At 46.5% G+C, this 21,634-nt stretch overlaps 1 protein-coding gene and 2 pseudogenes across 3 annotated transcripts; 1 reads left to right on the top strand and 2 right to left on the bottom strand.

Moving 5' to 3' along the window:
• LOC139273796 (zinc finger protein 585A-like) overlaps positions 1-21,634 on the top strand; it is a 280,327-nt pseudogene that overhangs the window by 58,579 nt on the left and 200,114 nt on the right.
• Positions 812-3,965, bottom strand: LOC139272896 (zinc finger protein ZFP2-like; annotated as a pseudogene).
• LOC139273754 (zinc finger and SCAN domain-containing protein 2-like) lies at positions 2,365-19,905 on the bottom strand. 3 transcript variants are annotated; one of them, XR_011595339.1, is made up of 5 exons: positions 19,834-19,905; positions 18,975-19,065; positions 17,055-17,169; positions 15,084-15,286; positions 2,365-2,694 (listed from the first exon to the last, which is right to left on the bottom strand). XR_011595339.1 is itself a non-coding variant. In XM_070890807.1 (4 exons), the coding sequence occupies exon 4, from the start codon at positions 11,533-11,535 to the stop codon at positions 10,411-10,413; it is 1,125 nt and encodes a 374-aa protein (XP_070746908.1). In that variant the 5' UTR covers positions 11,536-12,174; positions 17,055-17,169; positions 18,975-19,065; positions 19,834-19,905; the 3' UTR covers positions 9,635-10,410. The 3 variants fall into 3 exon arrangements, 2 of the variants coding, with proteins under 2 accessions (XP_070746908.1, XP_070746909.1); XM_070890807.1 differs by lacking the exons at positions 2,365-2,694; positions 15,084-15,286 and adding an exon at positions 9,635-12,174; XM_070890808.1 differs by lacking the exons at positions 2,365-2,694; positions 15,084-15,286 and adding an exon at positions 9,635-12,174 and having other exon boundaries at positions 18,979-19,065.

The raw sequence follows: 21,634 nt of genomic DNA, 5'->3' as shown, positions 1-21,634 counted from the left end.
TCCCTGTGGTAGCGAGTTCCACATTTTCACCATTCTTTGGGTAATGAAGTTACTTCTAAATTCTCTATTGGATTTCTTGGTGGCTATCTTATATTGATGGCCTCTAGTTATGCCCTTTGCCACAAGTGGGAACATTCTCTCTGTATCTACTCTATCAAAACCTTTCATAATTTAAAAATACCTCTATTCGGTCACCCCCCCCTCAGCTATCACCTTTCAAGAAAAAAGAAACTCAGCCTGTTCATCCTTTACTGATAAATATAACCTCACATTTCTGGTATCATCCTTGTAAATCTTTGTTGCACCCTCTCTATACCTCTATAAACCTTTTTATAATATGCTGACCAGAATTATACACAAGCATGCTCCAACGAAGGTTCGATACAAGTTTAGCATTACTTCTCTACTTTTCAATTCTATCCCTCTATAAATAAACCCTCGTGCTTGGTTTGCTTTTTTATGGCCTTATCAACCTGCGTCGCTACTTTTAGTGATTTGTGTACTTGTATTTTTAAGTTCCCTTTGCTTTGCAACCCCATTTAGATACATATTTTCCATGCAATATGTGACCTCCTTATTTTTCTTAACAAAATCTTACACTTATCTGTATTGAAATCATTTACCAATTATATGTCCATTCTGCAAGTTTATTAAAGTCTTCTTGTAATGTGTTGCGTGTTGCTGTCATCCTCAGTATTGACTATTCCCTACACCCACCCCCCCAATTTTGTGGCATCCGCAAATTTATTCCCCTTAACCACCCCCCCCCTCCCCCACTTATATAATTGTTCCTGTGTATAACTCGGGTCAGTGAACATGAGAACACGGCAGTAGAACCACAGCTGCTTCAGAGACCCCTCTCTTATTTCCACTGTCTCAAAGCTGCAGACTGTTCACTCCTTTCTTTCTCCAGTGCCTTCTATCACCTCTCTGTCTCTGTCTTCACCTGATCTTCCTCTTCTGGCCGCTTTGCTCAGAAACATGTTTTCCTGAGGCTTTTGTGTCAGCAAAGCACTTGTGGGGCCACGAGACTGGCTGCATGTTCGACCTCAGGCTAACTTTGCTTACCCATGATGCTAGTGTTAGCCACTTTCTCATTGTTTAGCACGAAATTCCGGCATAAAAGGAGCATTTATCTTCCAACAGACGTATATACAGAATATTAAACTCCAGTCTAATTATTCTGGGTTATTATCAGCATCAACAAACCCCCTAAAATACCATAATTAACATGGGTCAGGCCTGAGTGTGATTAATTGCAGAATCAGACCACTGCAGTGAAGTGTGAACTCGCTGGTGTCTCAGCAGGTCAGATGGACTGGTGAATCACTTTTCACTCAGGGCGCAGGGGAACGGCCTCTCCCCGGTGTGAAGCCACTCATGTTTCAGAAGGCCGGATGATTGTGTACACGTCTTACCTCAATGAGAGGATTTGAACGGGCTCTCGTCAACGGTCTTTGGAGCTCCTGAAGCTCTTCTCACTGTCGGAACATTTAAACGGTGCCTCCTCGCTGTGAACTCACCAGGGTCGCTGACCTCCCAAACCTCTTCCCGCAGTGAGAGCAGCTGAACGGCCTCTCCCCGGTTGATGCATCTTTAGTTCCTCAGTGCTTTTAAAGCTCCTCTTGCATTCGGGGCATTTATAGGGTCTCTCGTCAGTGTGAACTCGCTGGTGCACATGCAGGTAGGATAAATGAGTGAATGCCCTCCCACACACGGAGCAGGAGAACGGTCTCTCCCCGGTGTGAATCTGCTGGTGTGTCAGCAGATTGAATGACTGAGTAATCGCTTCCCACATACTGAGCAGGTGAACGGCCTCTCCCCAGTGTGAATTCGCTGGTGTACCAGCAGGGTGGATGAACAAGTGAATCGCTTCCCACACACGGAGCAGGTGAACGGCCTCTCCCCAGTGTGAACTCGCTGGTGTACCAGCAGGGCGGATGAACACGTGAATCGCTTCCCACACACGGAGCAGGTGAACGGCCTCTCCCCAGTGTGAACTCGCTGGTGTACCAGCAGGGCGGATGAACACGTGAATCGCTTCCCACACACTGAGCAGATGAACGGCCTCTCTGCAGTGTGAACTCGCAGGGTGTACCAGCAGGGCGGATGAATGAGTGAATCGTTTCCCACACACTGAGCAGATGAATGGCCAGTGTGACAGCGCTGGTGCTGTATCGGGTTGCTGGACCATTTAAAGCTCTGCTCACAGTCAGAGCATTGAAAAGGTCTCTCCTCGGGGTGAACCAACTCGTGTGACAACAGATTGTAAGACTGTGTAAACCTCTTCTCACAGTGAGAGCAGGCGAACGGTCTCTCCCTGGTGTCTCAGCAGTTTCCACGAGTGGTTAAATCCCTTCACACACACGGAGCAGATGAATGGCCATTTTCTGGTGTAACTGTGTTGATGAGTTTTTAGCTGAGACACAGAGTTTACTCTCGTCCCACAGTCCCCACATTGATGGGGTCTCTCCACAGTACGGCTGCACTTGTGTCTCCCCATGCTGGATGGTCGGCTGAAGGAGTGTCCACAAAGGGATCACGCGTAAGGTTTGTCCGTTCTCAGATTGCTGCTTTCCACTTCCATATGCCGACAATATTCAGGCCCTGACTCTGTCAGATCTTGACGTGATCTTTGCTTCAATCTTCCCTTCTGCACGTCCTCTCCATGTAATGCCCTGACATTACTAATGACTGTAAGTGCAGGAGAGAATTTCAGAATACACAATTTTCAATCTTACATTTTCTTTATGTTTTGCCCAAAATTGCTCTCCCTCCTCTCTGCACTGAAATCAAGATGTATCACAATCCCACTGTCCCTTTAACAACAACAACTTGTATTTATATAGTGCCTTCAATGTAATAAATTGTCCCAAGGCATTTTACAGGAGTATTGCAACACAAACAATTTGACACTGAGCCACACAAGGAGAAATTAGGATATTTGATGTAGGTTTTAAGAAGCATCTTAAAGCAGGAAAGAGAGGTAGAGAAGCAGAAGTTTAGGGAGGGAGTTCCAGAGCTTAGGGCCCAGGCAGCTGAAGGCACGGCCACCAATGGTTGAGTGATTATAATCAGGGATGCTCAAAAGGGCAGAATTAGAGGAGCAGAGACATCTCAGGAGGTTGTGGGGCTGGAGGAGATTACAAAGATAGGGAGGGGCGAGGCCATGGAGAGATTTGAAAATGAGGAGAATTTTGAAATCAAGGTGTTGTTTAACCGGAAGCCAATGTCGGTCAGCGAGCACAGGGGAGATAGGTGAATGGGACTTGGTGCGAGTTCGGACATGGGCAGCCGAGTTTTGGATGACCACAAGTTTACGTTGGGTAGAAAGTGGGAGGCCAGCCAAGAGTGAATTGGAATAGTCAAGTCCTGAGGTACCAAAAGCATGCATGTAGGTTTCAGCAGCGGATGAGCTGAAGAAGGCGGAGACGGGCGATGTTACAGAGATGGAAATAGGCAGTCCTAGTTAGACTGCGGATATGTGGTCGGAAGCTCATTTCGGGGATAAGTATGGCACCAAGGTTGCGAACAGTGTGGTTCAGCCTCAGACAGATGCCAGGGAGAGGGATGGAGTCAGTGGCTAGGGAACGGAGTTTGTGATGGGGACCGAAAACAATGGCTTTGGTCTTCCCAATATTTAATTGGAGAAAATTTGTGCTCATCCAGGACAAGCAATCTGCCAATTTAGAGGCCATGGAGGGATTGAGAGAAGTGGTAGTGAGGTAGAGCTGGATGTCATCAGTGTACATATGGAAACTGTTGCTTTGGTTTTGGATAATATCACCAAGGGGCAGTATATAAATGAGAATTAGGGGGCCAAGGATAGATCCTTGGGGGACACCATAGGTAACGATGCGGGAGCAGGAATTACATAGGATTACATCGGATATACGACACAGAAGCAGGTCATTTGGCCCCACTAGACCCGGCAGCGTTAATGCTCCACTCGAGAATCCTCCCATCTTTCCTCATCTAAATCTATCTGCATAACCCTCGATTCCCTTCTCCCTCATATGCTTGTCTCGTCTCTCCTTAAATGTATCTATACTATTCACTTCAACCACTCCCTGTGGTAGTGAGTTCCACATTCTCATCACTCTTTGGGTAAAGAAGTTTCTTCTGAATTCCCTATTGGATTTCTTGTTGACTATCTTATATTGATAGCCTCTAGTTATGCTCTTCCCCAGTAGTAGAAACATTCTCTCTCTATCCACTCTATCAAAACCTTTCATAATTTAAAAGACCTCTATTAGGTCACTCCTTGGCCTTTTTCAATAGAAAAGAGACCCAGCCTGTTCATCCTTTCCTGATATGTATACCCTCACATTTCTTGTATCATCCTTGTAAATCTTTTCTGCACCCTCTCCAATGCCTCTATATCCTTTTTATATGGTGACCAGAACTGTATACAGTATGCTAAGTGTGGTCTGACCAAGGTTCAAAACAGGTTCAGCATAACTTCCCTACATTTCAACTCTATACCTCTAGAAATAAACCCGAGTGCTCAGTTTGCCTTTTTATGGCCTTGCTAACCTGTGTCGTAACTTTTAGTGATTGGTGTATTTGTACTCTGAGATCTCTTTGTTCCTCTACCTCACCCAGACTCGCTCCCTTCCAGTAATAAGTGACCTCCCTATTCTTCCCACCAAAATGTAATACCTCACAGTTATCTGTGTTGAACTACATTTACCAATTATATTCCCATTCTGCAAGTTTATTAATGTCCTCCTCTAATTTGTTGCAGGCATCCCCAGTATTGACTATTGCTCCCAATTTGGTGTCATCCGCAAATTTAGAAATTGTGTTTTTGATTCCAAAGTCTAAATTGTTAATGTAAATTGCGAACATGTGGTCCCAGCACTGATCCTTGTGTAACACCACTGCCCACCTTCTCCCACTGTGGATAGCTACCCTTTACCCCTACTCTCTGCTTTCTGTCTTGAAGCCAGCGAGCTATCCATTCTGCTACTTGTCACCTGACTCTGAAGAGAAGCCATTGCAGGTGATTCTCTGGCTACAATTAGATAAGAATGGAACCAGGCGAGTGCACACCCACCCAGCAGGATGATGGTGGAGAGGCATTGGAGGAGGATGCAGTGGTCAACCGTATCAAAGGCTGCAGACAAGTCAAGAAGGATGAGAAGGGATAGTTTACCTTAGTCACAGTCACAAACAATGTCAGTTGTGACTTTGATGAGAGCTGTTTCAGTACTATGACAGGGTTGGAAACCTAATTTGATGGATTCAAACATGGAGTTGCGGGAAAGATGGGAATGGTTTGGGAGGTGACAACATGTTGACGATCTTTGGAGAGGAATGGAAGGTTGGAGATGGGGTGGTAGTTTGCAAGAATGGAGGAGTCAAGGGTTGTTTTTTTGTGGAGCGGGGTGATGACAGATGTGAGGGAAAAGGGGACTGTACGTGAGGGGAGAGAACCATTAACAATGGCAGCGGACATGGGAGCCAGAAAAGGAAGTTGGGTAGTCAGCATATTGGTGGGAATAGGGTCGAGGCAGCAGGAAGTGGGTCTCATGGACAAGATGAGCGTGGAGAAGTCATGAGGGGAAATTGGAGAGAAACTAGAAAAAGATATGAGTTTAGGGCTAGGGTAGGAGGGAAGTTCAGAGGAAGTTTGGCCCAGTGGGCTAGGGGGAGGAAGGGAAGTGGCAGAGGCGGCTGAACGGATGGTCTCAATCTTTGAGACAAAGAAGGCCATGAGCTCCTCTCACATTGTCGGAGGAGAGGGTGGAGACTGAGGAGAGTGGTTTAAGAAGATGGTTAGCCATGGACAATAGAAGCCGGAGTTTATTTTTACATTCCAGAATGACTCTGGAATAGTGTTCCTGGAATTAAACACAAGACAGAGACAGAGACAGGGTCAATGAGTGCAGTACATTTGATGTAGTCTATGTAGATTTCAGCAAGGCTTTTGATAAGGTCCCACATGGCTGACTGGTCATGGAAGTAAAAGCTCGTCAGATCCAGGGCAAAGTGTCAAGTTGGATCCAAAATTGGCTCAGAGGCAGGAAGCAGAGGGTAATGATTGATGGGTGTTTTTGTGACTGGAAGGCTGTTTCCAGTGGGGTTCCGCAAAGCTCAGTACTGGAACCTTGCTTTTTGTGGTATATATCAATGATTTAGAATTGAATGTAGGGGGTATGATTAAGAAGTTTGCAGATGATACAAAAAATTGGCTGTGTGGTTGATAATGAAAAAGAGCGTTGTAGACTGCAGGAAGGTATCAATGGACTGGTCAGGTGGGCAGAATAGTGGCAAATGGAATTCAATCCAGAGAAGTGTGAGGTGATGCATTTGGGGAAGGCTAACAAGGCAAGGAAATACATAATAAATGGTAGGACACTGAGAAGCGTAGAGGGACTTTGGAGGGCATGTCCACAAATCCCTGAAGGTAGCAGGACAGATAGATAAGGCATACAGGGTACTTGCTTTTATTAGCCAAGGTAGCATACAAGAGCCAGGGAGGTTACACTTGAACTGTATAAAATACTAGTTAGGCCACAGCTAGAGTACTGTGTGCAGTTCTGGTCACCACATTACAGGAACGATGTGATTGCACTAGATAGGGTACAGAGGAGATTTCTGAGGATGTTGCCTGGACTGCAGAATTTTAGCTACGAGGAAAGATTGGATAGGCTGGGGTTGTTTTCTTTGGACCAGAGGAGGCTGAGGGGAGACCTTATTGAGGTGTATAAAATTATGAGGGGCCTAGATAGAGTGGATAGGAAGGACCTATTTCCCTTAGCAGAGGGGTCAACAACCAGGGGGCATAGATTTAAAGTAATTGGTAGGAGGTTTAGAGGAGTTTTGAGGGGAAGTGTTTTCACCCAGAGGATGGTGGGGGTCTGGAACTCACTGCCTGAAAGGGTGGTAGAGGCAGAAACCCTCTCCACTTCTAAATAGTACTTGGATGTGCACTTGAAGTGCAGTAATATGGACCAAGAGCTGGAAAGTGGGATTAGGCTGGATAACTGCTTGTCGGCCGGCACGGACATGATGGGCTGAATGGCCTCCTTCCGTGCCGTAAATTTCTATACAATGATCATGAGGAAGTTTAAAAAAAACAGTCCCTGACCAGAGATTGCTGGATGCTGACACTCGTTGCTCACAAAGATAGCATGTCCCATTCCTCAGGCTGTAGGAATTCACAGAACAATGGCAATGTATCTTGGAGCAGAGACGGTTAAGTGGAGATGTGATAGAGGTGCTTTTTTTTTTAAAGAGCAAACAAGGAGAAAATATTGTCAGTGGAAGGATGGCTGGTAATGAGAAGACACAGATTTTAGATAATTGGCAAAAGAATCCAGAGGGGGAATGAAGAGACAGTTTTTACGCAGTGAGTTTTTATGTTTTGGAATGCACTGCCTGAATGGTTGGCAGAAGCAGATTCAATATTAACTTTCAAAAGGAAATTGGATATATAGTTGAAAGCAGAAATTTGCGGGGCTGTGGGGAAAGAGCAGGGGAGCGGGACTAATTGCGTAGCTCTTTCAGAGAGCTGGCATTAGCATGATGGGCCGAAAGGCATCCTACTGTGCTCTGATTCTGTAACATCAGCTCCTCTCTGCACACTAGCACGGAGAGAACATGGAAGAATCTTTAAATCCAGCCCACTTATTGGGGACTCTTAACATTAACAAGCCCCAGTTGCCTGAATGTGTTCAGTCCTGGATGTGTTTAAAAGCACTGGAAATAATGCAATTGAACCACTGCAGTCATGATGTGGAAATTCTGGTGTGTCAGCAGGTGAGATACCCCAGTGAATCCCTTTCCACACACTGAGGTTGACTTGAATGATCCAGGGTCCAAGGGTTTTGGACATCAGGTAATCAAGCTTACAAGAACATAGATTGTGATAATTCCCTCAGTCTGCAGAATAGAAGTACAGTGGCTTCACAGGCGATCTTCTGGAGTCTGTTCCAACTGACAATGACTTAAATTCAGGGAATGGGATTGTTTGGACCTATCCATTGACCGTCTCCTGAACTCCTGTTAATTCCGGGAGTTTTGTCCATCTGTGACCAGACTATAACCACAAGCCCGTCTGGTTATCGCACCTATACGGTCCCTGAGGTTATTATTAGATTCACACCCAGACACTGGGCCTTTACTTGTCTAGCACTTCATCCCATAACATGGGGCTCAGTAATGTTTCATTCCTCAGAAAATCATCATCATAAGCAGTCCCTCGGGGTCGATGATGACTTGCTTCCAGACCAAAGATGAGCACCCAGGTGACCAATGAACTCATTTTAAACGGTTTAAACATTTTAAAATGCTTGTGCCTGAATTATTTTAATGTGAGCTGGCCGTTGCACACCAGCCACCACACGGACTGGACGGAGCAAGGTCTTGGTCCAGTGGTAAGGGGATCCAAGACAACTGGAGACCAGGCTCTGCCACATGTGCCAATACATACACACAATCTCAAACATACTCCTACTGTCCTCCTTCCTCCCTCCTTCCACAGGGCCCCTCTCTATCTCTATATCCCTGGATCCTTCCACAGGGCCCCTCTCTATCTCTATATCCCTGGATCCTTCCACAGGGCCCCTCTCTATCTCTATATCCCTGAATCTTTCCACAGGGTCCCTCTCTATCTCTATATCCATGGATCTTTCCACAGGACCCCTCTCTATCTCTATATCCCTGGATCTTTCCACAGGACCCCTCTCTATCTCTATATCCCTGGATCCTTCCACAGGGCCCCTCTCTATCTCTATATCACTGGATCCTTCCACAGGACCCATCTCTATCTCTATATCCCTGGATACCATTAACTAACAATATTATCGATCTCAGTCTTGAAAGCTCCAATTATCCCAGCATTCACAGCCTTTTGGGGAGATAATTCCAGTTTTTTTTACAGCCTTTTATATGAAAAAGTGTTTCCTGATTTCCCTCCTAAATGGCCTAGCTCTAATTTTAAGATTATTTCCCTTCATGATAAAATAGTTTCTCCATATCTAACCTATCGAATCCTTTGAACATTTAAACACGCTAATCTGTAGCTCAATGTTTTTATTTACTTGATATTGGCACTAATGTGGATCAGAACTGTGCCCCCTATATTCTAGGAAAAAGCAAGGTTTCTGGGAGATATGACTATGTTGAACTGAGGACTGTACACAGCTGGGTTATATCATTGTGTTGTAATCAATGCTCCTATCACAGTGTCCTGACCTAACTCTCATTACTTTCCACAACTTCAAACCATTAGCTTCCTCTTACAACCAGGCTTTAAAAAACCCAAGCTCGGTGGCACCAATTACTTCCTGATTTATTTTGCTTTCTAATGTTTTTAACCATCCTTTGTTCCTGTGTATCTCAAACCATTAATTTCTCAACAAGAAAAAATGAGCTTGTTAGCTGTAGTTAAAGCTTTGATACTTAACTCACTCCAACTGTTTTTTTTTAAACTTTGTTTTAAAATGAGAGGACCTGCTCATACTTTTTTTTTTAAAAGTGAAAATTAGTGGCGATAATTAACCTCTGCGTTTGTAATCATGGGTCAGATATTTGAAGTGTTTTACGTCTCTTGTTTTCTCATCCCTATAAATAGTTTCAGAACTTGTTAACGTGAAGTATTACCATGAAGGAACACAGTGCTAAGTTGTTTATACTGTTGGTTGCTAATCCAAAGCTGCAATTATCTTGCAGCTCCGATAACTTCATTTATTTAATATCATCAGAACAAGTAAAGCACAACGACATACTGCTCAGCTTAACAGAAGCTCAACATATTTCTGGTGCCATAAATATAAGATAGTCACTAATAAATCCAGGAGGAAACTCAGGAGAAACTTCTTTACTCAGAGAGTGGTTAGAATGTGGAACTCACTACCACAAAGAGTCGTTGAGGTGAATAGCACAGATGCATTTAAGGGGAAGCCAGATAAACACAAGGGACAAAGCTATACAAAGTTATTTTCATCGGGTTAATTAAAGTAGGGTCAAAAGAGGTTCGAATGGAGCATAAACACCAGTATAGACTGGTTGGGCCGAATGGCCTGTTTCTGTGCTGTATATTCTATGTAATAGCATGAAAAGTCAAATAAAGGGAATTATCAGCACAACAGTTTGAAAGATTATCAGCAGTACAAGAATTTATAAAACATTCATCCGTTCCATGTTCATGTGGGCCCAGCTTTCTGCAGGGCCCTGTGTTACAGAACAGTGTGAACTCGCTGGTGTGTCAGCAGAGTCAAGGACCGAGGGAATTCTTTCTCACACACAGAGCAGGTGAACAGTCTCTTTCCCGCTCTCTCCAGCTGGTGTCTCTTCAGCTCCTGGGACCGTTTAAACTTGTTTCCCAATGCCCGAACGTTTCACTGGCCTGTTCCCAGTGTGAACTCACTGGTGTGTCCGCAGGTGGGTCAGCCGAGTGAATCACTTCCCACACACAGAGCAGATGAACGGCCTCTCCCCAGTGTGAACTCGCTGGTCTGTCAGCAGAGTCGAGGACTGAGTGAAGCTTTTCCCACACACAGAGCAGGTGAACGGCCTCTCCTCAGTGTGAACTCGCTGGTGTGTCAGCAGAGTCGAGGATCGAGTAAATCCCTTCCCACACACGGAGCAGTGAAATAGTCTGTCCCCACTGTGATCACGCTTGTGTGCCATCAGATTCCCGAAGCTTTTAAAGCTCTTCCCACAGTCAGAACATTTAAAAGGTCTCTCATCGGTGTGAACAAGCTGGTGTCCTTTCAGATTCCCGGAGCTTTTAAAGCTCTCCCCACAAACAGAACATGTGAACGGCCTCTCATCAGTGTGAACTCGCTGGTGTCCCTTCAGATCCCCAGAGCTTTTAAAGCTCTTCCCACAGTCAGAACATGTAAATGGTCTCTTATCAGTATGAGTTCGCCGGTGTGTCATCAGGTGGGATGTCCGAGTGAATCTCTTCTCACACACGAAGCAGGTGAACGGCCTTTCCCCAGTGTGAGCACGCTGGTGTGTCAGCAGGGTGGAGGAGAGACTGAATCTCTTCTCACACACGGAGCAGGTGAACGGCCTCTCCCCAGTGTGAGCACGCTGGTGTGTCAGCAGGGTGGAGGAGAGACTGAATCTCTTCTCACACACGGAGCAGGTGAACGGCCTCTCCCCAGTGTGAGCACGCTGGTGTGTCAGCAGGGTGGAGGAGAGACTGAATCCCTTCTCACACACGGAGCAGGTGAATGGCCTCTCCCCAGTGTGAGCACGCTGGTGTGTCAGCAGGGTGGAGGAGAGACTGAATCTCTTCTCACACACGGAGCAGGTGAACGGCCTCTCTCCAGTGTGAGCACGCTGGTGTGTCAGCAGGTTCCCAAAGCTTTTAAAGCTCTTCACACAGTCAGAACATTTAAATGGTCTCTCGTCAGTGTGAACATTCTGGTGTGTCAGCAGGCTGGATGACTGTTTGAATCCCTTCCCACACATGGAGCAGGTGAACGGTCTCTGTCCAGCTCCCTCCAGCTGGAATTGCTTCAGCTCCTGAGACCTTTTAAAGCTTTTCCCACAGTCAGAATGTTTCACCGGCATGTCCCCCCCATGAACTCACTGGTGCCTCAGCAGGTGGGATGACTGAATGAACTCCTTCCCGCACACGGAGCAGGTGAACAGAATCTCTCCTATTCTCTCCAGCTGATGTCCCTTCAGATCCTGGGAACTTTTAAATCTCGTTCCAAAGTCAGACCATTTAATTGGTTTCTCATCACTGTGCATAAACTGGTGTCTCAGGAGGGTGGAAGAATAAGTGAATCACTTCAAAAACACGAAGCAGGTCAACCGACCCTCATCAGAGTGGACATGCTGGTGTCTCAGCAGCACGGATGGTGCAATTAATCCCTTCCCACTAATGGAGCGGGTTAACGGTCCCTCCCTACTGCAAATTCACTGGTGTTAATCGCAGCGGATGATCGAGTGAATCCCATCCCTCACACAAGCAGGTGAATAGGCTCCCTCAGTGTCTCGGCGCTGGTGTCTCTTTGGGTACTTGTAGATTTTGAAGGCCTTCCCACACTCAGATTGAAAAGGTCTGTCATGAGTGTGAACTCGCTAATATGCCAGATGATTCGAGGACCGATTGAATTAGGTCCTGATGAATCGTGTGACTCTGTCAGATCTTGACGTGATGTTTGTTTTGAGTTTACAGTTGGTAAATGCTCTTCTTCTAAAACCCTGTAAAAGGAGTGCAGATAAAATTCAATACAGTGAGGTGGTCCATTTTGGTCGGAAGAATGAGAGACAATACATTCCAAATGGTACAATGTTAACAGGATGGAAGAAGAGAGAGACCTGCGGATGCCTGTGCAAAATTCTTTGGAGGTGGCAGGACAGGTTAACAAAGCCAGGAATTGATGCTAAATCTATATAAAACACTACTGCATCTCGCTCTCCAACCAGTATTCCGTTCTGAGTACTGGTGAGGGTGAGGAATATAGCCAGGGCCAAATCCATGTCACCACGAGTGGCTCAGCTGTACAGCGGGGGAGGGAGGAAGGAGGAAGATAGGAAAAGCAATAGTGGTAGAGACTTCGATAGTCAGGGGAGCAGACAGGTGTTTCTGCGGCCACAGATGTGACTCCAGGATGGTATGTTGCCTCCCTGGTGTTAGGGTTAAGTATGTCACTGAATGGTTGCAGAACATTGTGAGGAGGGAGGGTGAACAGCCAGAGGTCGTGGTCCAAGTTGGTACCAACGACAGAGGTAGAAACTGGATGAGATCCTGCAGGCATTATAGGGAGTTAGGAAAGAGATTAAAAAGCAGGACCTCAAAAGTAGTAATCTCCAGATTACTCCCGGTGCCATGCGCGAGCGAGTATTGAAATAGTAGGATAGAGCAGATGAATGCATGGCTGGAGAGATGCTTCAGATTCCTGGGGCATTAGGACCGTTTATGTGGGAGGTGGGACCTGTACAGGCCAGACGGGTTGCACCTCAACAGAGCCGGCACCAATATCCCTGCGGGGAGGTTTGGTAGTGCTATTGGGGAGGGTTTAAACTAAGTTGGCAGGAGGATGGACACCAGGATGTAAAATTATAAAGGAAAAACAAAGGGCACAAAGGATTGGGAGAGACGGATAGCACCAAAGCAAGAAATAGTAAGGTATTAGGTGGGGTCAGACTAAGAGAGAACACAGAATGGTCTAAGATGGGTTTATGGTGTATGTATGTAAACACATGAAGCATAGTAAACAAGGCTGGTGAGCTGCAGGGAATATGATGTCATGGCAATAACGGAGACCTGGCTCAAAAAGGGCAGGATTGGGTATTAAATATTCCTGGATATAGGAGTTCAGGAAAGATAGGGAAGGACAGATAGGAGGTGATGTGGCAGTATTGGTTAAGGAGAATGTTACAATGCTGGAGAGAGAGGATGTCCTGGAGGGGTCAAGGACAGAATCTATATGGCTATGGTTAAGAAATAATAGAGGTTACACAATAGATGTATTGTAAAGGCCACCAACTAGAGGGAAAAATATGGGACATGATGTACACCAGCACGGACACGATGGGACAGATAGCCCCATTCTGTGTCGTCATTTTTCTAGATTCTAAGGTTTATAAAAACATAAGAAATAGGAGCAGGAGTAGGCCATAGGGCCCCTCGAACCTGCTCCGCCATTTAATACAAACATGGCTGATCTGATCAAGGACTCGGGTCCACTTCCCTGCCCGTTCTCCATAACCCCTTATCATTTAAGAAACTGTCTATTTCTGTCTTAAATTTATTCAATGCCCCAGCTTCCACAGCTCTCTGAGGCAGAGAGTTCCACAGATCCACAACCCTCCGAGAAGAAATTTCTCCTCATCTCAGGTTTAAATGGGTGGCCCCTTATTCTAAGATGATGCCCTCTAGTTCTAGTTCCCCCTATCAGTGGAAACATCCTCTCTGCATCCACCTTGTCAAGCTCCCTCATAATTTTATATGTTTCGATAAGATCACCTCTCCTTCTTCTGAACTCCAATGAGTAGAGGCCCAACCTACTCAACCTTTCCTCATAAGTCAACCCCCTCTTCTCCAGAATCAACCTTGTGAGCCTTCTCTGAACTGCCTCCAAAGCAAGTATATCCTTTTGTAAATATGGAAGCCAAAACTGCACGCAGTATTCTAGGTGTGGCCTCACCAATACTCTGTACAACTGTAGCAAGGCTTCCCTGCTTTTATACTCCATCCCCTTTGCAATAAAGGCCAAGATTCCATTGGCTTTCCTGATCACTTGCTGTACCTACATATTAACCTTTTGTGTTTCATGCACAAGTGCCCCCAGGTCCCGCTGTTGCAGCACTTTGCAATCTTTCTCCATTTAAATCATAACTTGCTCTTTGATTTTTCTTGCCAAAGTGCATGATCTCACACTTTCCAACATTATGGGGGAGCAAATTTGCAGAGAGATGCAAGAACTACAGCGGCACTCAGATTCCCCACACCAGGTGTGTAGGACGATTCTATAGTAAGTTATCAGCATCCAGACACAACCCAAACCCAGCACTGGTCCATGAATGGGAACACCCGATTGGCACAGTCCTCCCATGGGACTACCTGTAAAACTCTGAATCGCGTCCTGGAATCTAACCACAGGTATCTGGGCTGTACAACAATTGTTCTCAGTCCATTGAAACCGAGTTGAGGGCCTGTGTCATTAACAGAATGTCACAGTGACCAGATGCTGATGTATATGAGCGAGCGACAATGTATCTCTCGATCACCAGCCACAGGATTCTGGAGAATTCAACACATCGAAACAAAATAACCCATTTTTGAAATGTCTCCTTTCACACTCCTCCCCCGCTGCCTGCAATAGATACACTTTGCGACACTCCTCAGTCAGGTTGTGTTTCCACTGTTCACTGTCCAAGAACAGACACTGTGAGATTGGAACTGAATCAGGAACATTCACTACTAATTTGGGGGAAGAAAGCAGCACTGATTTGAAAGAGCGAGGTGATTTACTTTCTCTGTTACCTTACACTGTACACTCAGCCCAAGAATGGCCTCCCCCTTCCACCACTCACTCCATGTTCCACAACTAGTTCCTGCTCCACTCTGCCCCTTACAAACAGCCCACGACTGCCGCTGAACTTACCCCGACACAAAGCCCATCTGTGGACACAGTCCCAATGCGATGAGCTGCTGGAAGGAGGCTGCTGTTTGCTCCCTTACTCGGGCCCGGGATATCTGCACTCCCTGATGTGTTCAACGATCATCAGCCGAGCACAGAGGAAACGGCAGCCGCTGACAGAGCTGAAGGAGGGGAGCTCGCCTGGGCCCTTCCCGTCGGTTTAAACACTGTGTGGGGAGGGGAGGAGCAGCATGTATTTAGCGCATGCTCAGACCATCTTTTTGTCACAAATTAAATTAGGAAAAATGGGATTGTTTCACAAGTTGCTTTTATCACTCATAGGGCCCAAGTTTCCACATGATTTGCACCTGATTTTTAGGAGCAACTGGTGGAGAACGGACTATCGTAGAAATCGCAATTCTCCACATTTTTTTTTCTGCAGTTCTAGTCAGGTAGAACAGTTCTACTTTGGAACAGAATTTTTTTCTTCAAAAGGGGGCATGTCCGGCCACTGACGTCTGATTTCAAAGTTTCCACAGTGAAAACGTACTCCAAACTAAGTTAGAATGGAGCAAGTGAAGATATTTGTAGAACTGAAAAAATCTGTTCTACACATTAAAAAATCAGGCGCAGGTTACAAATTAGGCGTCCAGAACGAGGTGGGGGGGGGGGGAAGGGAAGTCATTAAATTCTACAATAAATCCTTATTTATACTTCTACAAATATTATACAAATAAATCCAACCTGAATAAACATTTATAAGCAAAGAAAAGATTAAATAAACCATCTTCCTACCTGTGTGAAGGCACGGAGAATGCTGCAGTCAGCCTGAGGCGCCCGTTCTTCCCGCGGGGGGGGGGAGGGGGGGAGAGGAGGCGCCCGTTCTTTCCCACGGGGGGGCGGGGGGAGGAGGCGCCCGTTCTTCCCGCAGGGGGCGAGGAGGCGCCCGTTCTTCCCGTGGGGGGGGGGAGGAGGCGGCGCCCGTTCTTCCCGCGGGTGGGGGGGGAGGCAGTGAGAAGGCTGCAAGTGCTGATGTGCTGATGGCAATGTGCGTTTATTAAAAAAAATTTCAAAAATTAAACAGCGACAAAGAACTACAAAAATGGCCGAGTGCCAATGTTTTTTTCACACTGCGCGTGCGCGAACGCTCCAACACACAGCATTGCCGGCAGGGAAAAAACTAATTGAAATAGTACCCGCCCCCTCCCACTTACAAAATCGGCGCGAGTGTAGGCTCCGCCCCCCTGGGCACCGCGCCAGGCAGACAAAGAGCTGCAGAACGCTCCAGAATCGCGATTTTTTTTTTAGGCACCGTTTTAGGCGCGAAAAACGGGCGCCCAGCTCGGAGGGGCCCCCGTTTTTTATCGTGTGGAAACTTGGGCCCATTAAATGGGCCACATTGAGAGCATGTTAGTTATCATCCGAATTACTGAATAAACAATTGTGTGAGCCTGACACTGGAGTAAGAGTGACTAACCTGTTCTATTTGTTCCGTCAGTCTCTGGTGTGTGAGTGTTTCCCTGTCAGTTTCTAATAGGCGGATGTGGGTTTTACTTGCATATTATTGTTCAGATACGTGGATGTGGGTTTCATACTGTACCGGTCAGTTTCTGTGATGTGAATGTGGGTTTTACTCTGTACCTGTCAGTTTCTGGTATGTGAGTGTGGGTTTTATTCTGAACCTGTCATTTTCTAGTATCTGAGTGGGATTTATTCTGTATCTGTCAGTTTCTGGTATGTGTGCGTTGGTTTTATTCTGTATCTGTCAGCTTCTGGTATGTGAGAGTGTGTTTTATCCTATATCTGTGATTTTTTTTCTCTCATTATATTGGATGAATGCGATTCAGAAATATTTTGAGTAGAGACGAGCTATTAGTACATAATATAAACCATATGTGTCTGTGGTACAGTGAGTGAGTGTGGGATTCACTCTGTATCTGTCATAAATGCAAGTGTTTGTTGTTGCTGTAGAAATGAAGCTTTTCAGTTACTTACGGTGGCTAACATTTACGCAGAAGAAAATGTCAGAAGCAGCCTCGTGGATAACCATCAGGAAAGTGCTGTTACTGGTGAGATCACGATGTGCTCGATACAAACTTGGCTAATAACTCTAGAGGTGATGGAAAAGAAAGCAACATTTGAGCGAGATGAGAAAACATAATCAGCACAAGGAGCCCAATCAGAGAGCTGGTGGGCAAGAAGCAGTGAGCTCCTGTTTACTGCCCGATGCTATTTCCAAAACAATGGGGAAGAACAGTCCCTGGATCTGTGAACTTGAGGAGGCCTTTCAGCACATGGAACCTGGAGGCAAATCATACCTTCGAGCCTGTTACATAAGGAACAGGAGGAGGCCATTCAGTCCCTTCGAGCCTGTTACATAAGGAACAAGAGGAGGCCATTCAGTCCCTCGAGCCTGTTACATAAGTAACAGGAGGTGGGCATTCAGCACCTCAGCCTTGCTAATAAAGGAATTGGTGGAGGCGATGCATCGACTGGATACTGTTACACAGGAATAGGGAGGCCATCTATCCTCTGGAGCCTTTCACATCGGAACAGGGGTAGGCCATTCAGACCCTCAAGCATGTTATGTAGGAACTGGAGGAGGCCATTCAGCCCACCGACAATGTTATAGGAACTGGAAGAGGCCAATAAGCCAGTCGCACATGTTATATTGGAACTGGAAGAGGCCACTCATCCCATCTAACTTATTACACAGGAACAGGAGGTGGCTGTTCAGCACCGAATGTTGTTAGACAGGAACAGGATGAGGCCATTCTTCCCCTTGAGCCTGTTACATTGGATCAGGAGGATGCCATTCAGCCCTTCCATTCTGTTATGTGGGAAGAAGAAGAGTCCATTCAGCCTCTCTAACATTAGAAACACAAGAAAACCACTCAGCCTTTGATTCTGTGACATGGGAACAGCAGGACGTTTTTCATCCCCTCGAGCTTCTTACATTAGGAACAGGAGAAGACCACTCAGTCCCTCGGGTCTGTTACATAGGAATAGGAGTAGGCCAATTCCACCCCTCGGAACTGTTAACCAGGAACAGGAGGTGACCATTCATCCCCTCAAGCCTGTTACAGAGGAATTGGAGGAGGCCATTCAGCCCCTCCTGCATGTTATATAGGAGCAGGAGGAGATTATATTAGGAACTGGAGAAAGCCATTCAGCTCCTCAAGCCTATTACATTAGGAACTGGAGAGGGTCATTCAGCTCCTCGAGCCTATTACATTAGGAACTGGAGCGGGTCATTCAGTTGCTCGAGCCTATTACATTAGGAACTGGAGAGGGCCATTCACCTCCTCGAGCCTATTACATTAGGAACTGGAGAGGGCCATTCAGCTCCTTGAGTCTATTACATTAGGAACTGGAGAGGGCCATTCAGCTCCTCGAGCCGATTATATTAGGAACTGGAGAGGGCTATTCAGCAACTGGATTTAAAAAGCAATAGGATGATGCAATTCTGCCCCTTGGGTCTGTTACATTAGGAATAGGACAAAGGCAATCATCCCCATGGGATTGTTTCATGGGAACAGGAGGAGGCCATTCAGCCCCTCAAGCTTGTTACATAGGAACTGGAGGAGGCTATTCAGCCCCTGGAACCTGTTACATCAGAACTAAAGGAGGCCATTCATCCCATTCTAGCCTGATACATAGGTACAGGAGGAGGTCATTCTGCCCCTAGAGGTGGTACATATGAACAGGAGGATGCCAATAAGCCCCTCGTGTTTATAACATTAGGAACACGAGAAGGCCACTCAGTATCTCCAGTCTGTTAAATTAGGAACAGGAGACGGTTATCAGCCCTCTCGGGCCTGTTACACAGGAATAGGAGGCGGCCATTCAGCACCACAAACATGTTTAATTCGGATAACCTGTCTGTGTACCCGCACACTGTGATCGGTACTGTACCTACTGTGTGTGAGAAGGAGCTGGTTGCACTGTTCCTTATGTCTCAGGTGGAGGAAACTTCACATTTGTTCCGGTTCCTTCAATTCCTTGCCTGTAGGAGGATAAGGTACCTCTGATCATTCAAGAACAGGAGAGGTAGAAAAGACTAAAGTGATGAATGTAATCGTTCAATTAATATTCATTATGAACATTCACAAAGGGAAGCCAGCGATACAAACAGTGTCAGAGTCTGACTCCACTGCAGTACTGAGCTTCTGCACACCAAGTGTGTTGGGCAGATTTACAGCAATTTACTGACATCCAGACACAACCCAACCCCTGCTTCAGGAATGGGACTACCCGATGGAGCACGGACTTTTACACAGCTCAGATTGCTACTCCCCTCTCCCAGGGCACTAACCGTTCAACCAGAAACAAAGAGCCGCTGTTTAAAACGTGTCCTTCACATTTCTCACCCGGTGCCTGCAATAGATGCTCCTTGTATAAATCCTCACTGTCCGGCTCTGCTTCCACCGCTCGTTGTCCAATGACAACAAACATGGTGAGACTGGAACTAAAGCAGGAACGTTCACTACTGGTTTACAGGGAGAAAGCAGCAATGATTGTGAACAGCAGATCCTTCCCATTCTGTCTCCCTTACCCGGGACACACGCTGTCCACACACAGCCCGAGAATGGCCTCTCCCTTCCCCCACTCACTCCACACACTGAGACCAGTTCTTGCTCCACTCCGCCTGTTACACACAGACCCCGACTCCCCCTGAACTTCCCCCGGACTCAGTGCCGATCTCTGAGCCCATCTGCGGACACGCTCCCAAAGCGATGTGCTGCTGTAAGGAGGCTGCTGCTCGCTGCCTTACCCCGAGACCGCGGTGTGTCCATTCCCGGCTGTTTAAACCATCTTCTTCCGTTCACTGACTAAATGGCGCGCACAGGCTGGGCTGGGGGAGGGGAAGGCGCATGCGCTCTTCTGCTCACTGGAAATCGACTCAAGGTTCGGGGCTTAATCGCGCATGCGCAGCTCTGCAATAATTCAGCCTACAAAAAGCAAAGTGCACTTTTCTCCATTTACTTTTATCAGAATCTGAGCTAAGCAACTGGTCCTGGGGGGCAAGGACAGAGAATGTTTAAAGCTGGGGGCCTTGCCCCTTTGAGATGCTCAATTTGTGATCATTCCGTGCAGGGTTTTTTTCTCTTCGTGAGCCTGTCCTCACAAAGCAATCCTGCAGAAACATCGGAGGGACGGCAGAGTAGGAGTGTTTGCTGGAACTGTGCAGGAGTTAATATCTGACAGAAACTGTCCCAGTTTAATTTAATCAGAGTGAAACATTCGGTCACTGAGAGTAATACCGAACGGCCCTGAGCTGCAAAATTACAGAGAGTACAACAGGCAAGCGAGGGTTAAATGTGGGACCTTGTTTCTCTCACTCTCTGATTCTCCTCTCCCCCATCCCTCCCTCTCCTCTCCCCCATCCCTCCCTCTCCTCTCCCCCATCCCTCCCTCTCCTCTCCCCCATCCCTCCCTCTCCTCTCCCCCATCCCTCCCTCTCCTCTCCCCCATCCCTCCCTCTCCTCTCCCCCATCCCTCCCTCTCCTCTCCCCCATCCCTCCCTCTCCTCTCCCCCATCCCTCCCCCCTTCCTCCCCCCACCCCTCTCTGTCAGAAACACAGAGGAACACTGACAGACAGAGAGAGAGAGAGAGAGACACGCGGCGGGGGGGGGGGGGGGTGGGGGGTGGGGGCGTCCCAGCACCCTGTTGGAGGGCTCCCGGTGCTGCAGTCGGTTAGTAGGAACTTAATTTTTTATTTATTGATTTTTAAAATGTATTTATTTATTTATTTATTTTGATTGATTTATTGATTTATTTATCATTTATTATTGATGATGGCTCTTTATTTGTAAAAGTGATGTTTCATGTTTGTAAACTCCCCCCCCCCCACCCCCCACCGCCCCCCCCATCTCTCATTCCTTACGCCCGATTTCTAAGTGTAGGCAAGGATTTTCTGAGCATACAAAAATCTACACTAACTCCATTCTAAGTTAGTTTGGAGTAAGTTTTCGCTGCCTAAACTTGCAAAACAGGCGTAAGTGGCCGGATACGCGCGCTTTTGAAAAAAAAAGATCTGTTCTGAAATGAAACTGTTCTAACTGACTAGAACTGGAGCAAACTGAATGCTGAGAATTGCAATTTCTAAGATACTCCATTCTAAACTAGTTGCTCCACAAAAATAGGAGCAACTCAGGCCGAAACTTGACCCGTCTGGATGAAGAAGTTTCTTCTCATCTCGGTCCTAAATGGCTTATCCCTTATTCTTAGACTGTTGCCCCTGGTTCTGGAACTCCCCAGCAACGGGAACATTCTTCCTGCCTCTAACCTGTCCCATCCTGTCAGAATTTTATACGTTTCCAGGAGATCCCCTCTCATTTTTCTAAACTCCAATGGATACAAGCCCAGTTGATCCAGTCTCTCCTCATATGTCAGTCCTGCCATCCCAGGAATCAATCTGGTGAGCATTTTCTGTACTCCCTTAATAGCAAGACCATCCTTCCTCAGATTAGGAGACCAAAACTGAATCCTCTAGCTATGAAGGCCAACATGCCATTTGCCTTCTTCACCGCCTGCTGTACCTGCATGCCAAACTTCAATGAATGATGTACCA

This window comes from Pristiophorus japonicus, chromosome 9 (assembly GCF_044704955.1).
Source record: "Pristiophorus japonicus isolate sPriJap1 chromosome 9, sPriJap1.hap1, whole genome shotgun sequence".
NCBI classification, from domain to species: domain Eukaryota; kingdom Metazoa; phylum Chordata; class Chondrichthyes; family Pristiophoridae; genus Pristiophorus; species Pristiophorus japonicus.
Note: the sequence above shows the minus strand (reverse complement) of the source record. Positions and strands in the feature narration are given on the sequence as shown.